Raw genomic sequence first — 22,553 nt, 5'->3', positions numbered from 1 at the left:
TGTACTGCTATCTGCACAGCAGACATTCTCCCAGGCAGCCAGAGCTCACGTTTCATGAGCTCCTTCTGTAGGAAAAATCCTTCCTTGGTCAAACCTAAATAACTCCTGCAAATTTTATGAGCTGGATTGAGACCCTTTAGTTACAGGTCTCTGATTAACCACACATCCTGGACTTGGCCTCTTCAGGCAAATTTCCTCCCACTGCCTGCCAGGCTCATCAGACAAACGCTTTTCCCGCACTCCCAGAAAGACAGATGTGCAGGTGAATTTCAGGATTTTTTTTCCATTGAAAGCCAACCCAGTCCTATTTTGTTTTCTGCGTCACAGAACAACTGCCCAACCTGTGTGTGGTGAAACCACATCATCCCACAAAGCAGCCACCGTTAACGGAAGGAATCCAGGTACTGCCAGGAAACCCATCCTGGAACAAACACAGAAACCGCGGCCGCAGCCAGACCTCCCCCTTCCTCAGGGGAAAAAAATAATAATAACTAAAAGAATGAAAAGCCCCGCACCCACACCACCACTGAGGTAAAGAGGTGACCAACGCATACAGCGCTCACCGGGGAGCAATCCGGGACTCGGATCCCCCCTTCCCTGCCCTTCACGGAGACGGTTTTTAACCGCCTTCCGTTGCCGCCGTTGCTCAACGACCGTTACGCGGCGGTGCGCGCGGCTTCTCCGCACACAGGCGCGCGGGAGCGCCTCAGTCCCCGTCCCTCCGCTGGGGCTCGCCGAGGGACCGGCACCGCCTCGGGGCCGCAACACCGAGGCCCGGCAGAGGCCGACCCCTGCTCCCCACGCCGCTTCCCGACCGCCGACTCGTACCTCGGCGGCGCCGCCTGGCGGCCGCCGCACCACCGTGCCCGGATACCGCGGGGGCTGCAGCGGCGCCGTGCGCCCGCTCGGCCCCGTCGTGCTGTCGTCCCCCGCTTCCCCCGCCGTGCCTTCCCTCCCACCCCCGGCAGAGCGGCGGCTGCATGGGGCGGCGCTGAGCGGCAGCGGCGGGCAGCCATGCTGTCGAGGAAGGGGATCATCCCCGAGGAGTACGTGCTGACCCGGCTGGCGGAGGATGTGCCGGATCATGCCCGGTATCGCGCACGGGAGCGTCGGGCGCGTTTTGTGGGCAAGAACGGTGCCTGCAACGTGGCCCATAAAAACATCCGGGAGCAGGGACGCTTTCTCCAGGACGTCTTCACCACCTTGGTAGACCTCAAGTGGCATCACACACTGCTCATCTTCACCATGTCCTTCCTCTGCAGCTGGTTGCTCTTCGGCATGGTGTGGTGGCTCATCGCTTTCGCCCACGGAGACCTGGATCACAGCACCCGGCTGCAGCGTGACCCCAGAGAAGGGGTAGAAGGGGCCCCGGCCACCTTTGTTCCCTGCGTGACCAGCATCCACTCCTTCACCTCTGCCTTCCTCTTCTCCATCGAGGTGCAAGTGACGATTGGCTTTGGGGGACGCATGGTGACAGAGGAGTGTCCCGCCGCCATCCTGGTGCTGATTGTGCAGAACATCGTGGGGCTGGTGATCAATGCCATCATGCTGGGCTGCATCTTCATGAAGACCTCGCAAGCCCACCGCCGAGCTGAGACCCTCATCTTCAGCAAGCACGCGGTCATCGCCCTGCGGGAGGGCAAGCTCTGCTTCATGCTGCGGGTGGGGGACCTCCGGAAGAGCATGATCATCAGCGCCACCATCCGCATGCAGGTGGTGAAGAAGACCACCAGCCTGGAGGGGGAGGTGGTGCCCCTCAACCAGATAGACATCCAGATGGAGAACCCTGTAGGGGGCAACAGCATCTTCCTCGTCTCCCCACTCATTATCTACCACGTGATAGACAAAAACAGCCCCCTCTACGACATCTCCCCTGTAAACCTTCACCACCATGAGGACCTGGAGATCATCGTCATCTTGGAAGGGGTGGTGGAGACCACTGGCATCACCACTCAAGCCAGAACCTCCTACCTGGCAGATGAAATTCTCTGGGGTCAAAGGTTTGTGCCCATTGTGGCAGAGGAAGATGGGCGATACTCTGTGGACTACTCTAAATTTGGCAACACAGTGAAAGTGCCCACGCCTTCATGCACTGCTAGGCAGCTGGAGGAGGACAAGAGCATTATGGATACCATGCCGTTTTCCCCTAAAGGCACAATAAGGAAGAGGTCTGTGAAGCTAAAGCCCAAGTTTACCATAAGCGATGAGCCTTCCTGATGCCTTTTGACTGGGAAACTCTGTTAGGGCTTTGTGTCTGAAAGATCCCATAAACTCAAAACACTGAGGTGGCCTCTTACTTTTTTTTTAAATTCAGGTTGGTAGCACAAGGTATGTTCTGGTGTTATTTATTGTGGGATAAATCTAAAGCTAATTCTATTTTTTTAAGTGTGAGAGATTTCAAGCAGCACTGGGAGTAGGGAAAACATGGTCTGCAGCTTTAAATTTCAGTTGAGACTGTTGTATTTAATTGCACGATCATTTTGCATTGATTCATCTGCAGGTAACGACATATTTTCTCAAAAAATAAATGTATATTTATCCTCAGAGTTTGCAGTACCTAGGGTCTTGCAGTGTCCTGTAGTCAGTACTTTTTAACTGGTTTTTTCTAACTTGAACAATCAATATAGCAAAATAAAATATGAATAATTAATAAAGTAGGCTGGATTTTAATGATAACAAAAGGGTCAGGCAATGTTATGTATGATACAAGACCAGATCTGGAAATGTCTGTGTTTTATGCTCTTTATGTCTCAAAGAAATTAACTGCTGGATTTGCTTCATCCATATTGTATGGAGCCACTCCTATCAGATGCAATATGAAATATAGTTGAATATCTGCTTTTGTTTATATTATAACCCTGTACACTTACAAAAGAAAACATTCAGGAATACCTTTTTAGACTGTACATTTCTGATGGTAAACAATGCTTTGCCTTTAGAAAGAGTAGTGGTTAATAAAACAACTGTCATTAATTATAAATAGGAAAAAATCTGTATTCTGATTTCTAAAAGAAGAGAAGCAACTTCACACACACGCACACACACAGAGCCACATGGCAATAGGATCTCAATTAAAAAAAAAATCTAATCTCTCCCTTAGGTCAGAGTGAATACTGTTAGATAATTAGGGAACAGACAAAGATACTTTAAATGAAAGGGCAGTGCTGAATGCTGAAATTCTGTCTGCATGCAGTAGGCAAAACCTTTCACTCCTTTCCTGTTTGTAAAAGAAGTCCAGGTTCTTGTGCTTAGGGAAAGGAGAGATGCGTAAGACGGTGTGGTTGCTTCTGGGATGCTTTGTCACCAAACGTACACGTGCTGAGGAAACTATTCCCTTTCCATTTACATCCTGATCTCCCTACGCAGCAAGTGCCTGCCTTGTTTTTTAGCGGAATGCAAGATCTGGTATTTACCAGCAACAGTGAAGGAGCCATGTTTACTCCCTCAGTTCCTCAGTGACAAGAGGAGCGATTCCCCTTTACATACTCTTGCAAATCTGCTATCTGGGGATATTAGTAACGTCAGCAATTTTATTTCTATGTAGGGTTATTAGGAGATAGTAGCAGTATTAACTGCAGTGTGCTATTAACAGGGCAAACTGCCACTTAAGTAAAAAAAGGTAAAGTTGTCCAAATAAAACCTAAATAAGCATTACAGATTTGATCCAACACCTGTTTACAAGCTGTGCAGAGAGGCACCAAGTTACTTCCAACTTGTTTAAGGAGCTTCTAGTATCAAGTTCTTCTATGTTGCATAGTTCACAGCATACACCTAAATGGTTTGTGTTAGCAATAACATGGCAAATATTTGAATGCCTTGTCAGTGTAACAATATGCCAAACTCATGCAAAAGTGTGACAAAACTTCCATATTGACTATGGAAAATGTTCAGGCATCTATAATAAAATGAAATAATGTTTGGAAAAATTCAAAGTTTGTTTTAAAATGATAAAATAGTAGTTCTATTTTCAATATTTATATTTTTCAGTTTATGAAGACCTGTATCAGCATTATCAGACTGCGAGTTAAAAGAATATATCCCTGTTCAGATTTCAGATTCCCAATACACCAATAGTATTCTGTGAACAGCTCTGAAAATGTGATGCTTCACAATGAAAAGACAGTCAAACTAGCATTAACAAGCAGTCAGCAAAGAAAATTTGGAAAGGCCTATTTTTACATTTGTAATCATAAAACCACCTTTTTTTATATAATAGGGAATAATTAAATCCTTCTGATGAATTAACTTCTTCTGTAAGATTGAGCCTAACTGTCACATTCTTTTCCAGATTTCCCTTTTAGTGCTTCTGTTCCATCTCCCACTGCCTATCAGAGGGGCACTTACAGTAGGGCTGTTTGCCTTTCCTAGACACCTTTGTCCCTTTGAAAGTTCATTGTTCTTTATCACTTGTCACAATACCACTGCTCTATTCTTATTAGAGTCATAGAGTTAGCTTTCCAGTGACTTGAAATCGTTGGCTTCTCTCTAGTCTCTTTAGTGCCATATTTCGATGTGCAAGACACAGCTTGAGGTGCTCGCATAAAACCTCTTCAGCTCTGGTAGCTTTTTAAAGCTGTTTTCAAGATTTGACCCAAATGTGAAGTAGTTTCAGGAGCACTTGCATGCAACTATTTTCAGGAACTGATGCAAGCTTCTTTTTCCTTAAGGGAAATCTGTGCAACAGAGAAGTAGAAAATTCCATTTGTTCACTGTGAGATGGAGGGGAAAGACTGGAGGAAACAGCTTGTATTCACTGGGCTGCTTTCAGGACAACCTTTTGTTACTTCTTTTACAAGTATCTGCCCAATTTTCTGCAGTCTTGCAATAAAAAAAAAATAGGCATCATAATATTATGAGGAAGGCAGGATTTGTACTATTAAAATCACCGTGGTGGATTATGTCAGTCAAAGTGCTGGTGATTTTGAATCTCAGGATTCTTGTAATTTTAAATCCCTCTGTCCTTTCACCATTTAAAATACTCAGAAGCATTCTGGGGGCAGAGCAAGAAAGAGTAAGTGTATTCATTTTGTCCTAGGGATATTACTTCTTTGTGAGGATCTTTTATTTTGTCATTTACAAAGTATTTGGGAATGCAAATATCTGAAATTGTCTTAAAGTGGTACTTGTGCTGACCGCCCCCATTCTCTGTAGGAAGGTTCTGAAGAAGACATCAGTGCTATCAATTGATGTAGAAAAGTCCTCATTCTTAGCAATGAGCAAACGCTGCATTTTCCACAGTTGAAGTCCAAAGTGAGTGGGCTTTTGAACTTTCTTTCTCAGCCTACGTCGCTTTTTGGTAGGTGGTATCGCACCTGGGATCCTGCCAAACAGCTAGAGGAGTGTGCTATGACTTCCACTGCCAGTACCTCTCCACATGTGCTCTGCACAGAAACCAGTGTGAGGGAAGTAGGAGGCTACTTGCTCAGCAGCTTGCCCTGACTGAGGGGAGGATGTAGACACAAAAAGTGGGAAGCTGTAGGTTTTGTAGTGACCCATTGCTGAGTTTAGGGTCTGGTGTAACCAGCCGTGTCCATGGGAATTTCTTTCATGTGATTCAGAGTCTGGAGGCCATTATCAGTTTATACTCAGTCCACACTGTTTAGTACATTCAAACTGGAATTTGTTAAGCTGTTTGGATGGACAGAAGGATCGCAGAGCTTATAATCAGAAATAGAGACTGGAGAACACTTAAGTTATATGCCACAGTTTAAAATACTGCTGGTGAGAACACAGCAACTGGGAGTATCAGTTTCATGTTGCTTTTCATAATGAAATCAAGTGGCATATGTATGCAAAATAGAGCATAACAAGGTTTGACCTTGTCTCTTTATCTCGCAAAGCACATGATAAGTACAGTGTTATAGCAGTGTACTTCAGTAGGACAATGTCCCTATAAAATTGATACAAACCAGAAGTGAACTCAAGAGGCTGCATATGAAGGCAAAAGATGGTGAGGGACAAAAAACCCCAGTATTTAAATCCACAAGTGACACAGTGGGAAGACAATGTCAAGAAGTAACAAACTATTTATTTTTGAAGCCCTTTGCACCAGTAGAGGTCTGACGATGCTGAGGTGCGAGATCAGAGACCTAAAAAGCAGATATGAGAGGCTGGCATAAAAGTCTTCAACAAGGCCAAGGCTTACGTGCTAGCATAGATTAGCAGTGGGGTTAATGTCAAAATTCAGTCAGCCCTGTAAAGCGAGACTGTGGGCTGGACATGATTTGCATTGCTCAATCCAGTGGGTAAATATTGCTGCATGTTGAGCAAGGTACAGGTCACAGCACAGCCCTGTTGCGATCAGTGTTAGGAGGGGTCTGTGGCAAATGATTCTAGTGGTTAGTTAGTTATTAATAGTTAATAATATCAATCTAATGAATAGTAGTTCACTGAAAACGGAAGTTTATGTTTTCCTTCCTCTTCCACTCTTTTTTTGTATATTGGTCACCCCTAAAGGTGATTATTGTAGGTCTGCTAGCACAGGTTGTTTTGATTTGAGATAAAGCACAAGAATGCTTTAGGAAATAAAATACAAAAATAAAACAGATATTGGAAGCCTAATATCTATTGTGAAATTGCCAACTTGCAACTTTCACAGGGATTCCTTGTACAGAGCAAGGAAATACCTATTCCTAGGAACTGGATATTAATAAACTACCATAGATTATTCCCTGTTGTTCATTCTGCAGGTCCCTGTGGAAGGGAAAATGGTTTAGCTCTTCAAGTTAGGGTTCAGGAGAAAAGAAGGTTCAAAATCACTGCATTTTAGGCTCCCCGGTTACACCTTCCTGCCTCTGGTGTTTCTCTCTCTGCTGCTAAAAGCAGCCAGAGTCAATGCTCTTTGCAGTGCATGCTCCCAGGTGGCCCTGCATTCATCCAGGGACAGCTTCCCAATTCCAAGGTGGACTTCTCAAACCCAACAGCTGTGACCCAAGGTTCCTGGAAGGCAGCAGAAAAAATCCCACTTATTTCAGTGGATTTTTTGATCAAAGGACATAATCTGCCAACCTGCTGAAAGCATGTACTGCAGCAGAAAGAGGTATTTAATCAGTATTGCAGACCTTGGTCAAGCAAAACTGCTGCTTGAGTTGAGAGGACCCGTGGTTGAAATAGACCCTGGGTAAACCGGACCAGAGCAGGTGGTGGAACATGTGCTTGGTGTGGCTGGTGACTGTCTCACTGCCTGTAAAAAATGAATCATTGCACTATTTTTGATTCAGCAACAGGAGAATGATATGTGATACAAACCTCCACACCCTCCCAAGGAGAACTATTAAAAGAGCAGAAGACATTCTTGAGAGGCTGCAGATACTCCTGCCTTCATCTTGCTCTTAGCACTGCTGGGTGCCTACAGAGAGAGGATCATATGCTGCATGTTTTCCTGGCTTACGCCCCTATTTGAATACATAGTGTGACTTTAAAGACTCATCACAGGGGAATGACTCAGTTTAAAAGTAATTTTCAAAAATCATAACCTACAGCCCCTCTTCACTTCTTGTCCTGTCAACCTTTGTGCCAGACTTACTGAGTTTAAATGCAGTTGGAACTCCATGAGAAGTTTGCTACCTCACTCCCCTACTGCAAAGCTGAGCAGCCTTAAATAATCAATCTCATTCAGATTGGAGAGGGCCCAGAGGCTTTGTAATAGTGGCCTCACAGAGGAACGTGTTTTCTCTTTCCTCCCTTCAGAGGTGCTAGTGCCTGCTCTGGCAGCTGGCATCAAGCATCCCACCCCATTCTTTCCCATCTCTCTGCCCCTGCTGCCATAACAGCGGTGAGGCCCTGAGCTAGGAATACAGCTGTTATGTGCTATGACAGGAGGTGGGAGCTGGCCTTCTCCTTCCTTAGCCTTGACTCATTGACTGTTTTAAGTGGCAAATACCTGCTTACTGTTTTGCATTTATGCTTTCTCTGCCCAGCAGAGGACAAAGTGTACAAATAGCATTGATGCTGTTATAGTCACAATAATGTTATTCCTGGGCAAAGCTGAGCACAAAGGTTGACAGTGAGCATCAATGCCAGCAGCAGGAGTCCTTGGCTTCAGTGAGCTTTAGATCAGGCCCCCCTGTTCAATCCTGGGCTTTAGATCCAAGAGAGCTTGCCAGGGAGTTCATTAGCACCAGGATTTTCCTCTTAGGAATGGACATCATTAGGTTAATGGGGTAGGCAGCTGACCCCTGAAGATATTTAAAAGATATGTAGGCATAGCGCTTAAGGACACGGTTTAGTGGTGAAGGTAGTGCTATATTATGGCTAGATTCAATGATCATAGAATCAACTAGGTTGGAAAAGACCTTTAAGATCACCAAGCCCAACCATTACTCCAGGACTGCCAAATCCATCACTAAACCATGTTGCTGAGGGCCTCATCTATATGGTTTTTGAACACTTTGGGGGACAGTGATTCTACCACTGCCCTGGGCAGCCTGTTCCAATGCCTGACTACCGTTTTGGTGAAGAAATTTTCTTAAGGTCTCTTCCAACCTAAATAAGTCTAAGTTCTTGCTATCTCCTGGTAAGTGCATAGAAGTAATGCAAACAGTATTTTCTGTATCCTGCCTTTGTCCCAGATGCATTTTTTTTCAGCATTTTTAGCTCTACTCCAAGACTTGAAAAAAAAGTTATTAAAATACTGCTTCTTTCATGGGATGGGTGAAGAAGAGCAGTGAGATGAGCTAGAAGACTGGAGTAGTCGTCTTGCAAAATGCATAAATTTTGTTGGAGTGGAGTGCCCAGAGAGCAGCTTCCTTATGTAAAATGATGGTAAATTTTGACCCTATGGGTAAAGAAGCTACCCTATGCAGCCATCCCCAGGGATGTTTTAGAAGATGACTAGTACTCTGGGGGTGTGCTGATCACTGAATATGCAAGGGTGGCTTGAGTTTAAAGAACTAATAACTGGCTTCACCCGCCATGGAGAAAGCTCATGCTTGCTGAGCATTTATGTAGAATTATAGGCAGTAAACAGCTATTTTCCAAAGGCAGTCTCTATCTTTTGAAATGTCTCCGTAGAAAGTAGCCATCATTTTCTTGCAGGTTTTCTTCTATCAAGTGTTGTCTGGACATCCAGAGCTGAAATCTTTACGTTTAGAATCCACCTGCTTTACTAAATGGATGCATTTGATAGTGATATTTGATCACTCAGTTTGAAAGACTGTTCTTTTATGCATCTTCTTTTAATTGCGGCAAAGCTGTATTCCTTTATTTGTTTGGAGGATTTTTTCCTACCTATTTTGTTCATTACTGTACATAGCCTGAAAATTATGTCACTTCTGTTGTGTTCTTGAACAGCATCTAAGGGAAAAAAATAAGTTAAAAAGTTCCACAGCATGCCATAGCCCTCTGACTCGCAGTCAGAGCACTTCAATTACAATACTAGCATTCAAGATAATTCAGTGGTATCACAAGTGTTTGTACTGCTACGTGCAGATCTGTCGTCACTGAAGAGACACCATTTCTTTTGTTAAGTGAAGCTCAATCAAGTTTTACAATGTAGGCATCCTCAAAAGTTTCATCTTCAGTAGAAACCTCCCATCTGATCCTCCATTCTTTGCTTTGCAGTGCATCCTACATTCTCTGTTTTGCAAGTTACACAGGGGATGAAACCAGATCCATCCTTATAGTCCTTACTTTCTACTTCCTCCTCAGTTGGGAACAGTCCCTTAAACCAGGGATTAAACTTGCCCTGTTTAAACCATGACACTCCTCCAGATACACAGCACTGAAGTGTCACGTCTACAGTAGCCTTTGGATATGCTGTAAGACACTTAATCTTCAAAATGGTAGCTGCTTCTTGGCTAGATTGACCAGAATCCTCGATTTTATTTTTTTATGAAATAAAGTCTTGATACATTTATGGAGTAAACTCTTGACACATTTATGAAGGGGTTTTGGTGCCATGGCAGCTGAGTGGTTTGTGTTCTACTATTTAAACTGTAATTTTCACATTTCACTGATGTCCTGTAATATTAAATAGCTACCTGAAGGGACTAGCATAAATATAAGACTCCCTGCCTGCTTATTCCCCGTGTTTAGACTTGGCCTTGAGCAGGCCCAGTGTGAAACTTGAGTGTTTAAAAACCCCTGTATCATCTCTGTGAACCTCTACCTTGACTGCCAGAGATCCCTTACTGCCTCCTTCAGGTGACACCCCTATCGCAAAAAAGTAACTTGGGGACAACTTCTTTAGTGGTAGTGGGCAATATACACGATGCCTGCTTCTTTGCCCCTTCTCCACACACATTGCTGATCCCAAACCTAGAGTCCTGTCACCTTCCAGTGGTGCTTGACTGGTGAGGCGAGAATCATGCTCAGGAACGATATTATCAGAGTGGCCTTGACTGTTTTGTGCTGTTATAAAGCTAATACTTTAAAGGTTCTGTGTGGCTCTGATTTGCAGTCACAGTTCATTAGCAGCCCTGTTTGTTAGGTTCTTCTGTAAATTAGGAAGAAATACAATTAGTTGCAATGGCAATAATCTTATACTGACCTATCGTAACAGAACTTAATGTATTAATAGAAAAAAGCCACAATCTTGCATTAAAAAGCATTGCCACATGTACACCACTCCACAAATATTTTGGTAGTTTGTTCTCATTACTCAATATTCAGTCATTGCTAGTTTTCACACTGACTCTCAGAAACTACTCCAAAGTGTGTTAAATCCAACAGATGTCTTCTTACTGACTTAAAAAAAATATATCTGGATGCAGTTCAGAGAATGCTGGCTAAAATGCTGTGCTGGCACTCACATTTCATTCATTTTTCTGAAACAGTTTAAATTTAAGAAGTACTGATCAGCTTTAGTTGAGAGGTTTGATTTTATCTTTAGCGAGTTACAGTTTGTTAGTTAATTTTTATAGTTTATTCAGTGCATAACTGTGGGATGGCTATTCTGAAAAGCAGAAATACTTCCTTAAAGATTTTATCTACTTTAGATAAGAATCCAGCACCTGTAACAACTTTGTGGGGTGTCTTATTCCCTTATCCAGGCACACGAAAAAAGCTTGAGTACTTGCAAACTAGTACCCAAATTTAAACTAACTTCTAAGAGATAACAAACAATAATAAAACAATAGTTTACCCACAAGCTCGAGCTGAAGGGCTTGTTCTACACACTATTGAGTTGCTGAATGAAAAATCTCACCTCTTAATATATTGTCAGATGCCTTTGGAGAGAACTATAGTTTGCTCATACAAAAATATAATCCATTTTCTCCAGTATTAATTTTTATGGCTTGGTTGGCTTCAGGTAACTGTCCAATTTTTGTGGCTCTGATACATTCATACAATGCTTGATGTTGTCAAGTACAAAATTTGATATGAGAAGTTCAAGTCTTATGAACTGTTTCTGGTAAGAATTTCTCTTACCTCAGAGACAGCAGGAGCCTTTGCTAAAGCAAGAGAGAAAGTTTTCCATTAAAAAGCTGCTGCAGTAAAATACTTCTGGGATGCTAAGTCAAGAGTGATTTATTGCAGAAGAAGGAGTTGCACAGAACAAAAGCATGCATGTACTGTTCTTTGAGTGCTCTGTACCTGGGCTCAGTAAGACATTGCACTTACACACACACATACCTAGTGTGTCATACTGCATATATCAAAAGAAGAAATTTTGCTCTTGATTAAAGAATGTGGGGTTTTTTTTGGTTGTTTTTCTGCCAGCAAAAATAAGACCAAAGTATCAGTCCCATCAACAAGATGGCAGTCAAGCACTTCTGTCGAGCAGGCTGCTCACCCTACTAAAACATTCTGTTACTTTGCTACAGAATAAGAGAAGATCTTTAGTTTGAGAACAAATTAGTTAAGAAGTAAACCCCAGATAAGGGTTTGATGCTAACACTCCTCAAGTATGAAGCTGAAAATCTATATTGCTTTCTTGCCACTGGAACTTTACAACAGGGTAAATAAATACAAAATTACATCTTGTGGTTGAGGGGAGAGAGGGAAAGAGAAATTGCTCCTGTCAGATGTGGTATCTCCTGGAGAGCAAATGGTGGTGGAATGGCTGGATTAAAGATAACCTCAATTTTTGTCTCTTGATTTTTACCAGCCTCTACTTTAAGCAAATTTCATAGTAGGGAATATCATTCTTCACTCATTTGAGAGAAAACAAGTCGAGGAAAGCAAAAATGCAAGTTAAATTCAACCTTTGTTTATACCAGTTTGTTGGAATTTTTGTAGAGACTTCCAGTAGCAAAAATGACCTGCCAAGTGAAACTATCTACTGGAGCACTGTGTGGGCTAATTTGATAGGAAGCTACAGCTTCTTCCCTAGTCTCCTGGGGCTGAATGGTGCTTGCACAGGCTCATAAGTTACACCTTCCTGTCCCAAACCACTCTGTACAACTGAAACAAAATTATTTTCCCTCAAGTTACATCATAATAGTGCTCTGTACTGTCCTTAAAGTGAAAGGACCCATAGATGTATTATACGTACCAGGAAGCCAGAGTAATATTTCTTTTGAGATGGGTTTCTCCAGGCTTTGTAAACCACTTTGAAAGCAATTTAGCACAGATTGTAGGTAGAAACAGTTGCCTGAGTGGCCCGGTAGTTCTTGTCTGACATTATCCTTTATTATACCTTCCTCTAGTAACCACTGGGTTTGAATGTCTTCAAGGCAGAAATCACTTACTCTACACACAGAAACACAGAGAGATGGTATAGTATTTGCTTGTGCTAGATAAGCAAATAAAGATGTGAAAAGGAGGTCAAAGAAACTTGATTGTTTACCTCTTTATAGTCTTGATATTTATATATCTGTTTATTTATACAGGCAGCAAGAGGATCCAGTCTCAGTAAGGAATACATGAAGTGCAAGAATTAATGTTTTGTTGACAGCTTAAACACAATGAACCTCTAGTCCTCTGGATATAAAAATGTACTTATTTATAATAATTTAGTACTTGTCTAACTATGAGGCTTCTATAACAAATGTAACATGTAATTACATGTTTTATTATATTTTCCCTGGCTTATGAAGTTCCAGGTTTCTCCATGCTAGTCCTTCTCATGGTCCCCAAAACAGCTGTGCCAGCATGATTTAAAAGGGGGTGAATTAAGGAGTACAAGCATTTTCCCTGCTGCAGGAGGAACAATCTATTGACTTTCTCATAAAGCATCAGTGTCATCCTATTAAAAAAAAAAAAAAACAACTCATCAGGAAAATACTTCACAAACTCCAAGAGCTATTTTTCCATTTTTACGTTTTCCCTGTAAGAGTTTCTTGAAACCTTCAGAGATATAGACACCATCAAGTCTGCTCAATGGATTAGACTCCCTGATTTCCAGTAGGGTACACAGGCACGCAGATGCTGTGGATGCTGAAATTCTCAGGCTAGCTCTCTTTCTCAAGCTGAATCCAGACCTCAAGCTAGATTTAGATCTACATATGGAATATTTTTCTTATGTTTGTGTGCATTGGTTTGCATGTGCAGTGCTATGCAGGTGTCCTCACCTTGAGACAGCCAACCACATCTGGGTGGGATTTCTTTTTTTTTTTTTCCCTTAGACAAGAAAACAGATATTTTGTGACAAAGCCTGTGAAATCTTATTAGGAACAGCACTTCCGTTGCTCCTGAGATTCAGCCCTCTCAAAACTCCCTATTTCCATGGTGTCTATGCATGTAAAGCTGGATGTCCAGGACACACCTGCACTGATCTCAGACTCCAAGCAAATGGGACTCATGGCAGAGCTAACACAGGTTTAACAACAGTGAGTCCTCTCCAGATGTTTTCATGTGTACCAGAGAGGAAAACGTAAACATATTGCCCAAAGAACACAGGATGAAAAATTCACCTTGTAAATGGATAGAATGGGATTTCTTTGTAGTACTCTTTGAACGTGTAACATCAGCAGGGAAGTTTGGTTTTCTTTGTGATACAGTTTTGTCTTTATCAGCAAGAGACCCTTTGTTTTTAACTTCAGTGTCTGTGAAGGATCCTTCTGAGAGCTACTCGTCATCTTTATACCTCATAGCATAGGCAAAGAGAGAAGGGTTGGGGAAGGATGGGTTTCACAGTTGCACCCTATGCAGCTGTGAAATACCTTTGAAAAAAAAAATACAAACAAAGATGTATTTGATTGATATTTTCTTTCCCAGTTAGAGAGATACAGGGACTATGACCAACAGTATGTGAAAGACTAAGCTGCCTCTGTGAAAAGAATGTGCCTTGTCTGGAGAAACAGTTTCCAGATACCTTAAATAATATCTAGGGAAATGCTTTACATCCTTATCGTTCCTGAAGGCCTTTGAGGGAAATTACCAGCTGTTGGAGAACTGAGTGTAGCAGTTAAGACAGCTGTTTGGAGAAACTGCATAGAATTACCAAGAGCAATTAAGTGTGAGCGTATAGGAATAACTGTATTCATGTGAGAGTGTCAGGGTTAAAAGCACTGACTGTCACAGCTTTGGAGACAAAAAAAAAAACACCCATCCTTGTAACAGTGAGATGAAAATTTGGTAATACTAAAATGGACACTTGCTTTGAAAAATTATCTCTTTTAACACCAACTGTAGATCCAGACAGCTACTGTCTTTCACAAATGAAACTATACCCTCAATGCAGATGATTTCAATGAGAAGTTCTGCCCTGTCATGCTTACATACCTTTGGAGAAACATGAACAGTGTGGGGAGCCATGAATGTGCTGTTCTTTTCTATGTGCTCCCGAAACTGAAAAGCTTTCAGATCCTCCAGGTCCTTTAGGTTGCCCTCTCTTGTCTTGCAGCATTACGTGTTACATTGCACCTTACTCCAGAAGAAAATTTGTACCTATCTTGTGGATACTTCAGATAAAAAGTTTAGTATTAAGTTTGGAATGAAAGCCCACAGTGTGGTGATTCAAATCGACTTCTTCCAAATGCTTCATTTTTATGCTTCCTTTGAAAGCTTTTTTTTGAGGAACTGTAAGGAGAAAAGGGACATTTATTTCTAGATGCACATTAAATTCAATAGAGCAATGAAAAGAAACAGACGCTAATTGTTCTCTCCTGCATGAGCTGCATATAGTCAGTAATATGCATGCTGCCAGGAGGGGCTTGAGATGGCATGCAGCTTGCTTCCCCTTGCCTCTATCAAGCAGTTCTGAGTTAGCACTTTGAAGTTCTGAAACGTGCATCAGGCAGGAGCAGGATGATGTGTATTAGTCACTTTGAGTCAAACTGCATCTTTTCAGTTAGTCCTTTGTGGTAGTATGCGAATGCATTGCCTCTAATCCCAGCACTATTCTTCTATTTCATAACTACTATGTTGCAATTTGTTGGTTGGTTATTTTTTTAAATAAGTTTAGAAGAACACTATGTGCATACTTGGTTCAACACTGGTGCAGCCTTTGCTTTGTCCTGAGGAGCCCAAGGTACACCTGAAACTTTTAGTATGTGTCTAGATGGCGAGATAAGCTACTAAACGTGTATAATATGGTAGAGACCAAACTGATATGATGCTGACTGGTCATTCCCACCCCTCAGTGAGGCTGGTCCATGTAGTCAGTCAAACAGTGGTAGGATCCAACCCAAATCCAGCCAGTGCAGGTCTGCAGTGCCACATAACAGCATAGATGGCTTAGCAATCCCCAGCCTGACTGTTGCCACCAAAGTACCAAATGAAAATATTGCTTTTAAGCAATATTAAGCAAGGGAACAAAAGCATGTGAGTGTTGCTTTTGGAAGTATTAGCTAAAGATCACAACAGCAATAAGGAAGCTCCTATTAAGCTTAGAACGAAATTTTCAAAAAGTGTACAATGTAGAAATTGTAATATAATCAAAATAGAAATTTAGACACTGTAAATCACTTATATGGTTTATAGCGCTTGATGTACAGGAAAGCAATCAGTCCAACCAAAATACAGGCAGCTGTTAATCCAAAGACTGAGCCAACTAAAATGCAACTTGGGAGCTGTAAATAATTAATAACAATTACCTCCAAAGAAGCTGTTCCTTGAGCAGTATCAGGAGTGACAATGAGTTGGCATCTGTATACTTCTGTTTTCTCCAGATGTATTTTTGGCAGAAATAGCACAGCATAGCCTTTTTTTTTATTTCACTAGTGTGCAGGATCCTACTCTAGGAGGGCTGTGGTTTCCAGCTGTAATTATAAACAGCATCGTCTTCTGGTCAGTATCTTGGTTATTTTTAATACCATGTGATTCTCATATTGTTATCCAGTTGTGGCATACTGTACTCAGAGTTCAAACACAGTACAGAGTTGTCTGTGTTCAGGAAATGTATCACTAGTTTAGTGCTCATTTGCACTATCAGGGTCTCTCCCAAAAGGAAACAGCATAATCAGAGAAAAAAAGAAAAAAAAAAAAAGACAGAAAAAAGCCCTCTTGAAACATGGCAACATGGCTCTTGAGGGATCATTCGATTTTTTGACATCCTGTTTTATCATGACACCGCTTTGCTTCTTTATTACTCTTTAAAAGTGCTCAGTTATGCTTGTGTTAGACTCCCTCTAGTGACGAAACAGTATGCAACTTACATGAAAAATCACTGTTAAAACTAATGTTGCATCACTTCTCCATGGTACTACCTGCATTGGCAAGGTCTGCACTGCCTGTAGAATAGGCATGGGCTCTGTTACTTCAGTCTTTGCTACTGAAGCATGTTGTGACTGTGGAAATGTCCATACACAGAAGTTTGCACAGGACTGTGCCCCATGGCCCATCCTCTCCCCCTAGATAGGCTCTGTATTCATACAACAGAGTAGCTTGGTGTGATGCAGGGTGGAGATGGAGGGCTGCCTGTTCCTCCATCCTACTTTCTCCACTGTCACCTGTGATAGCCCAAAAACTGAGGTCCTCTTCTCAATGTAGTATTAACAGCAAAAAACTTGTAGGAGAGGGTGTGAAATTAGATGAGGGGTATGCACCACCACCTTCTGTAACAGAAACAGCTCTATAGGCAGTTTCTTAGAACATACCGGCTGTGAGCAATTATGTGTTAAGAAACATATTTGAGTAAATACAAATCATTTGCAGCAGAGACTAATCAGCAGTCACGGTGGAGTCATTCAGACTAACAGCCACCTGAACTGATGGAAAAGGTGCAAAGAATGGAGAAGTCAGCCTTGTAGTGCTGCCCCATCCTACATTTGTCACTGAAAAATACACCAGGTTTAGAAACTGAAAAACTAAAAAAAAAAAAAAACTTTCCTTCATTGATACAGTATTTTACTACACAAGAAACTATGCAAACTATTATTTAGCATAATACTGGATGGTATAATAATAAAAAAGTGGCGTTATTGTTAGATACAAAATGATTCTGGCAAGTATAGATTTTAAGGCATTAGAAAACATTAGGGTAGGTGGTTTTGATACTGGCTATCTGTGAATGCATAAATAAATAATGAGACTCACGATAGTTCTCTACTTCCCATTATGTAAAAGAAAATAAATTTCAGTTTTAGAAATGTAACTAAACTACAGGGAGTGTTGCTATGTTTTCAGATGATTCTCATTTCACTGTCTCGGTACAACTACCTCTTCATTTCAGAAACTAACAGGTATTTGAGGATGTAAATAAGAGAGTACATCTGGGGCCAACCTTAGGGACATCTCCTGGCACCTGCTACCTACTTTTGCACAACTTACAAAAGGACAATCCATAGCTTAGAGCCTTGCTGCTTCGCAAAATGCCACCATACCTCAAGGTTGTGGCTTTTTTTTTTTTTAATCAAGTTACATTTACAAAATGGAAGAGTCTAATGTGGCTGGACATGGTACCATGTCCTGTGAATCTCCCCAAGAGTCACATTGCCACAGCCATTCTGACATCCTGAAATGGCTGGCACCTGGCCTTGCAGGGAAAATCTGCAAGCAAAGAGAAAGCAAGCTATAGATAAACCTGTTACTAAACCTGTGGGTGCTTACCTTCTCTAGGATTTCTGTTTTGAACTTGAACAAGACAGGGAAGTGTGTGGTGTTGTCAAGGACTTATAGTGCTGTTGCAGCAGCATTTTAAGTAGTTGCTTTTGTATTTTTATGAATATAGAAAACTGAGCATTCATGTACCTCATTAGTGAATAGCTATTTCAGTGAGGCAGCTGGGCCAGGGAAGAACACAAGATACTTGGATCTTTTTATAAATTCCTTTTCACATATTTCCAGAAAGCAAAAAGTGGAGGGCAAACAGTAAGGGCCTCTGAGTGGAAATACAAAGTTGTGCATACAGACAAGGTCTAAACCAGTTCTTTTCCCACCAGGTTAAAATAAAACTATAGACGTCTGTCACTGTGCTGAGTTTCAGTTTAATCCAGTTAAAAACTAATCTATACAAAGTACAGAGTGGACTTTTTTTTTTTCCCTTACATATATTCCACTGGAGGATACGAATTTGTACAACACTGACCAAATCTTACCCCTTCATCCTCCTACCAAAATCCCAGCCAAATGCAAAACCAAATCTCTACATCTTTGCCTTGAAACCGGTCTCTCTGTGAAGTTACATTCAGTTTTCTCATAATCACCTCCTAAATGAAAAGCAGAGTACAGGTGAAAGCAATGGTACCCATGATATTCCAGTCCTTTATCTACCTATGATTATAGCTTTCTACTTTCTCACTTAGCTGTAAGCTTAATTTTATTTTTTTCATCTGTAAAAAGCTCCTGAGAAATCAGTACTATGGCAGAAACATGCTATTAGTGGCTAATACTTCTAGTCTCTTTTAGGGAAGAGAGAACCAAATCAGGATTGAAAACAACAAACACTTTAAAAAGCAACAAATCTGCAAAACATTTAACGAGTAAGCATGACTTGAGCACATTGCATAATCTCTAAGGCAGATGTTCCTCACAGTGAGGTAACTCTTATTTAAACCATGCTTCAGAATTGATCCACAAAAATAGTTTGGTGACTTTATTGCACTCAGATGGAGACCTCATTTAGCCTGGGCCTGAAGAATACCTTTCCTCTACAGAGGAAGACAGTATTGGGTGAACACTGTCAACAGACCAGAACTGACAAACCAGCTTTTGTAAGAGCTTCCATTCAGTCCCTGCCATCTTAGTAGCCATGTGATACAGGTACCCATACATAGGTGATTTTTGTAATCAGGTGGACAAGCACAAAGTTCTAGTTTGGGCTCTAATCTGAAAAACATAAATGTTTTTTCAAAAAGCAACAGACTTAAGATGTGTTCAGTAAGAGTTCCATAACTTGTTATTGAGGACTGCGGCTCTGACTTCCACATGATTTAGCGCAAGTAATTGTCAGTTTGACTAAACCCTGATTATTAAGAGATAAACCCATCACCAATTCTAAGCTTTAAAAAACTGCCTGTTCCCACATCTAAAAAATGAACATAAAGTCTGTAGTATATTGCTAAACTGCAAGCCTACTAATTAATTTAACAGACGGGAACAACATTTAGGTATCAGCAACTGAAGGAAAGATGCAACACTGTTTTACACTGAGCACACCTCAGTGGCTAGCTGAAATGCAAAATGAGCAACTTTTGCTAATTCTAACTCATGATGAAACAAGTGAAAATTCTGGCTCCTCACAAGTGGCTTCCTCAGCGTCACCACTGACACTAAACCGTGGCAAGAAGAAACCGAGTTCAGCACCCAAGTTACAACAGCTCTTTACAAAGCTCTCAATGTTTCAAACTAAATGGGATAAGGGGGATATAATGCCCATCTCCAACAGCAAAATATAAGAGGTTGCACTGGAACCAAAGCTTGAGCATTACATTACAAAGCACATCATTACATATAATGACATTTGTCCTTAGGAGGCAGATGTAGCCTAAAGGAATGATTTGTATGATAGAAATGCCTTCACACCAAAGGTTTCAGTCCTTGGTTCTCTGCAAACATCTGTGGCTGTATTACGTCCTCTCTAACCTTTCATGCGGGATGGGGAGAACTCAAGAAAATTTTACCCTTGTCTTTTCCACGACATTTAGGCAAGTTTCTCTTTTTGTTTTCCTCCTCACTCTGTTACCCATTATCAGGCTACAATCCCAAAGCCAGAGCTGTGCACTGAGAAACTGTTAGTCTGGGTGTAGCTATAGCTATGTCTCGGCCTCTTAGGAAACAGATGAAGTTGTTGAAAGGTATTTCAGTCTCCTGACAAAGACATTTCAAACTGGTGTTACATGGAAATGACAAACAGTGGAGACATCGGGTTTTGAAACTATAAATTCTTAACCTCTTGTGTAGAGAACAAAAAAAAAAGTAAAATAATTCCAATTATTTGAGTAGTATAGATGAAGGAAATATGACATGACAACTAACAAGATGAAACAGATGAGGAAATCCAGTGTGTTCCGGGAGTGAGTTCTGTTATACTGCCTGGAGAATAAGAATATGCCTAGGCCTGATAAAAAAAAGCCTTAAACATGGAAGGAATGTGCCTAGCTTCTATCAATGAAAGCTCTTCAGAGTGAGAAACCTCCCAAATGTCAACAGAAAATGTAACTGCCACCTGTCTTTTTTAAGTTTGCTTGAAATATTCATGTCTTATTCAGAAAGGAATATCTTTCTATAACAGAGGCTTGCCCCTGTTTCTTTGCTCAAAACCCAAATGATCTCCTTTAATAACACTGTCAGCAGTTAGCCACAGAAGGGGAAGAAAACACAAAGAATGCTTGCCAAGGTGTGTTTGTATCAGTTCAAAGCCAGCATTCTACAGTCAGCACAAACTGTGTTTAAAAATAAACAAACCAAAAAATGCAAACAAAACCAGACCAAACCAACCAAACAAAACGCAACCAACCAACCAAAAAAGAACCCAAACCAATACCCAAACAACAAACCAACACACAAACCCCTAAGCAAATAAAAAAAACCCAAACAGGGTTTAACACTTTAGGATACTTTCAGTCTGAAATAGATGACAAGCAGGGACAATCACACAACTTTTCAACATTCTAGTAAAACTCACAGGAAAATCAACTTATTCTTGTAAAATATTGGCTTATAATATTAGGGACCTAGCCTGTTTTAATACCAAAATAATACAATCAAGTAGCACCCCTGTTTTAGGACACTTCATAAACTTACACCAACTGCTGAAGAACTAATGAGAGTTAATAGTGAGCCTCTTAAGTTAAAGTTAAAGAGAAAAGCCTTCTGAAGCACATGGTGCATTTTGAAAAACCTGCTATTATCATAGGAGGTAGGATAATCTGTACAGAAAAAGACATCGAGTCTTGTTCTGTTTTGTATAACATTTCCATCGACCTAAAATGCTTACTTAATAACATGCAAAATTTTGAGATCAGCTGGCACCTGATGAAAGAAACAGGGATGAAAGTATTGTCCCAAGAGCCAGCTGAGTATTCAACAGCTACATAGAATTAATCTCAGCAAGGAGGATAGTTCAGATCAATACATTAGTAGTATTCCTTTTGAAGGCTTACAGTGAAATTCTTAGGCTTCTGTAAACATGAAAAATATTCACTGTTCCACATAGTTCTTTGCTGTGTTTAGATTTTTCGAAAGTGCAAATCTATTCTGATTAAAGATTAGCAGTTTGATTTTTTTATTTGGTCTCAAAGAAGAAAGAGTTTGGTAGTGCTGGAAATGGTAGGCCTTTATCTATGGTATATTTTGCTTATTAAGATCATTAAAACCATATTTTGCTTCTCAGCATTTCTGGAAAGTTTCTACATAAAACTAGACCTAATTTGACATTCAGGTCAGTTCCCTGCCTGCTCTCTGAAAAGATTGCAATTCATGCCTAAACACAGAATGGCAGACATCACCTCTGCTTTTCCAAGAGGAAGAGGACAGTTCAACAGCTCTGGCCATAAAAATCTTTAGTATTAATAGTTTTCTTAATTCCCTCCTCCACTATAGCTTCTAATGATCCCCTTGTTGTTTTTCTCACTGATGCACTGGAGAAAAAATAGTTTAATTTATGATTCAAGTCTGACTGATAGTTCATTTCTAATGTTCCAAATGATTTTACAATGATTCTTCTGGGGAAGAAAGTGGAGAGTTCACATTTCACTCTGATTTCCTGCCCACCCCCCGCCAAGACCCCCAAATAATAAAGATGCTATAAAGTTGAGGCACAAGTGGTTAAGGGTGAACTTGATCAGTTCTAGCAGCTGGTTCCCAGACATGTCCTGGTGGTAAAGGCTGATCACCTTCTGCAGGATGTTTTGGTGCATCTTCAACTTTGTGTTCCCCAGCTGTAAAACAAGAATAAAACAATCTGTAACTTTCAATTATTAAACTGGCCCAATCATGGAAAGTCTCTAAAGGAAAGTTTCTAGTGCAGGGACAATCAAATTTCTTGTTTTGTAAGTGGAATCAAAAATTCTGTATGGGCCTAACAATGAAATCAGATCGAGATTACCCAATAGACTGCATTATTATAATATTCAGTGTTTCCTCTTAGATTGCTAGTTGTTTCTGTTTTCTGTGTAATATTTTTCCTTACATAACACATTGGTTCTTCGAAGATTGTTCTTTCTGAAATATATTAAATGCTTACAAAAATTTTAATTTCAATATGGGAAGCTTAGAAAAACAAATTAAAAACTTGCTCCTCTATTTTACTCCTGACTGCATCAACAATATTTATAACATTCTCCCTT

The 22,553-nt window shown here is 41.0% G+C and overlaps 2 protein-coding genes across 3 annotated transcripts in view; one reads left to right on the top strand and one right to left on the bottom strand.

The window, feature by feature from the left end:
* Window positions 1-606: 606 nt before the first annotated feature.
* On the top strand, window positions 607-3,926 carry KCNJ11 (potassium inwardly rectifying channel subfamily J member 11). Its single transcript, XM_061462998.1, has one exon. The coding sequence runs from the start codon at window positions 1,015-1,017 to the stop codon at window positions 2,215-2,217; it is 1,203 nt and encodes a 400-aa protein (XP_061318982.1). The 5' UTR covers window positions 607-1,014; the 3' UTR covers window positions 2,218-3,926.
* Window positions 3,927-18,231: 14,305 nt separating this feature from the next.
* Window positions 18,232-22,553, bottom strand: part of NUCB2 (nucleobindin 2) — a 31,575-nt gene continuing 27,253 nt past the window's right edge. Inside the window, exon 13 of one of the 2 annotated variants that reach the window (XM_061463003.1) lies at window positions 18,232-22,145. In XM_061463003.1, coding sequence (XP_061318987.1) covers window positions 22,033-22,145 — 113 coding nt within the window. In that variant the 3' untranslated portion in view covers window positions 18,232-22,032. The remainder of the gene's footprint in view (window positions 22,146-22,553) is intronic. The other variant, XM_061463002.1, reaches the window with a different exon arrangement.

This window comes from Pezoporus flaviventris, unplaced genomic scaffold (assembly GCF_033815535.1).
Source record: "Pezoporus flaviventris isolate CSIRO_AGI_PZ_B2104156 unplaced genomic scaffold, CSIRO_AGI_Pfla_v1 ptg000036l, whole genome shotgun sequence".
Lineage (NCBI taxonomy): Eukaryota > Metazoa > Chordata > Aves > Psittaciformes > Psittacidae > Pezoporus > Pezoporus flaviventris.
Note: the sequence above shows the minus strand (reverse complement) of the source record. Positions and strands in the feature narration are given on the sequence as shown.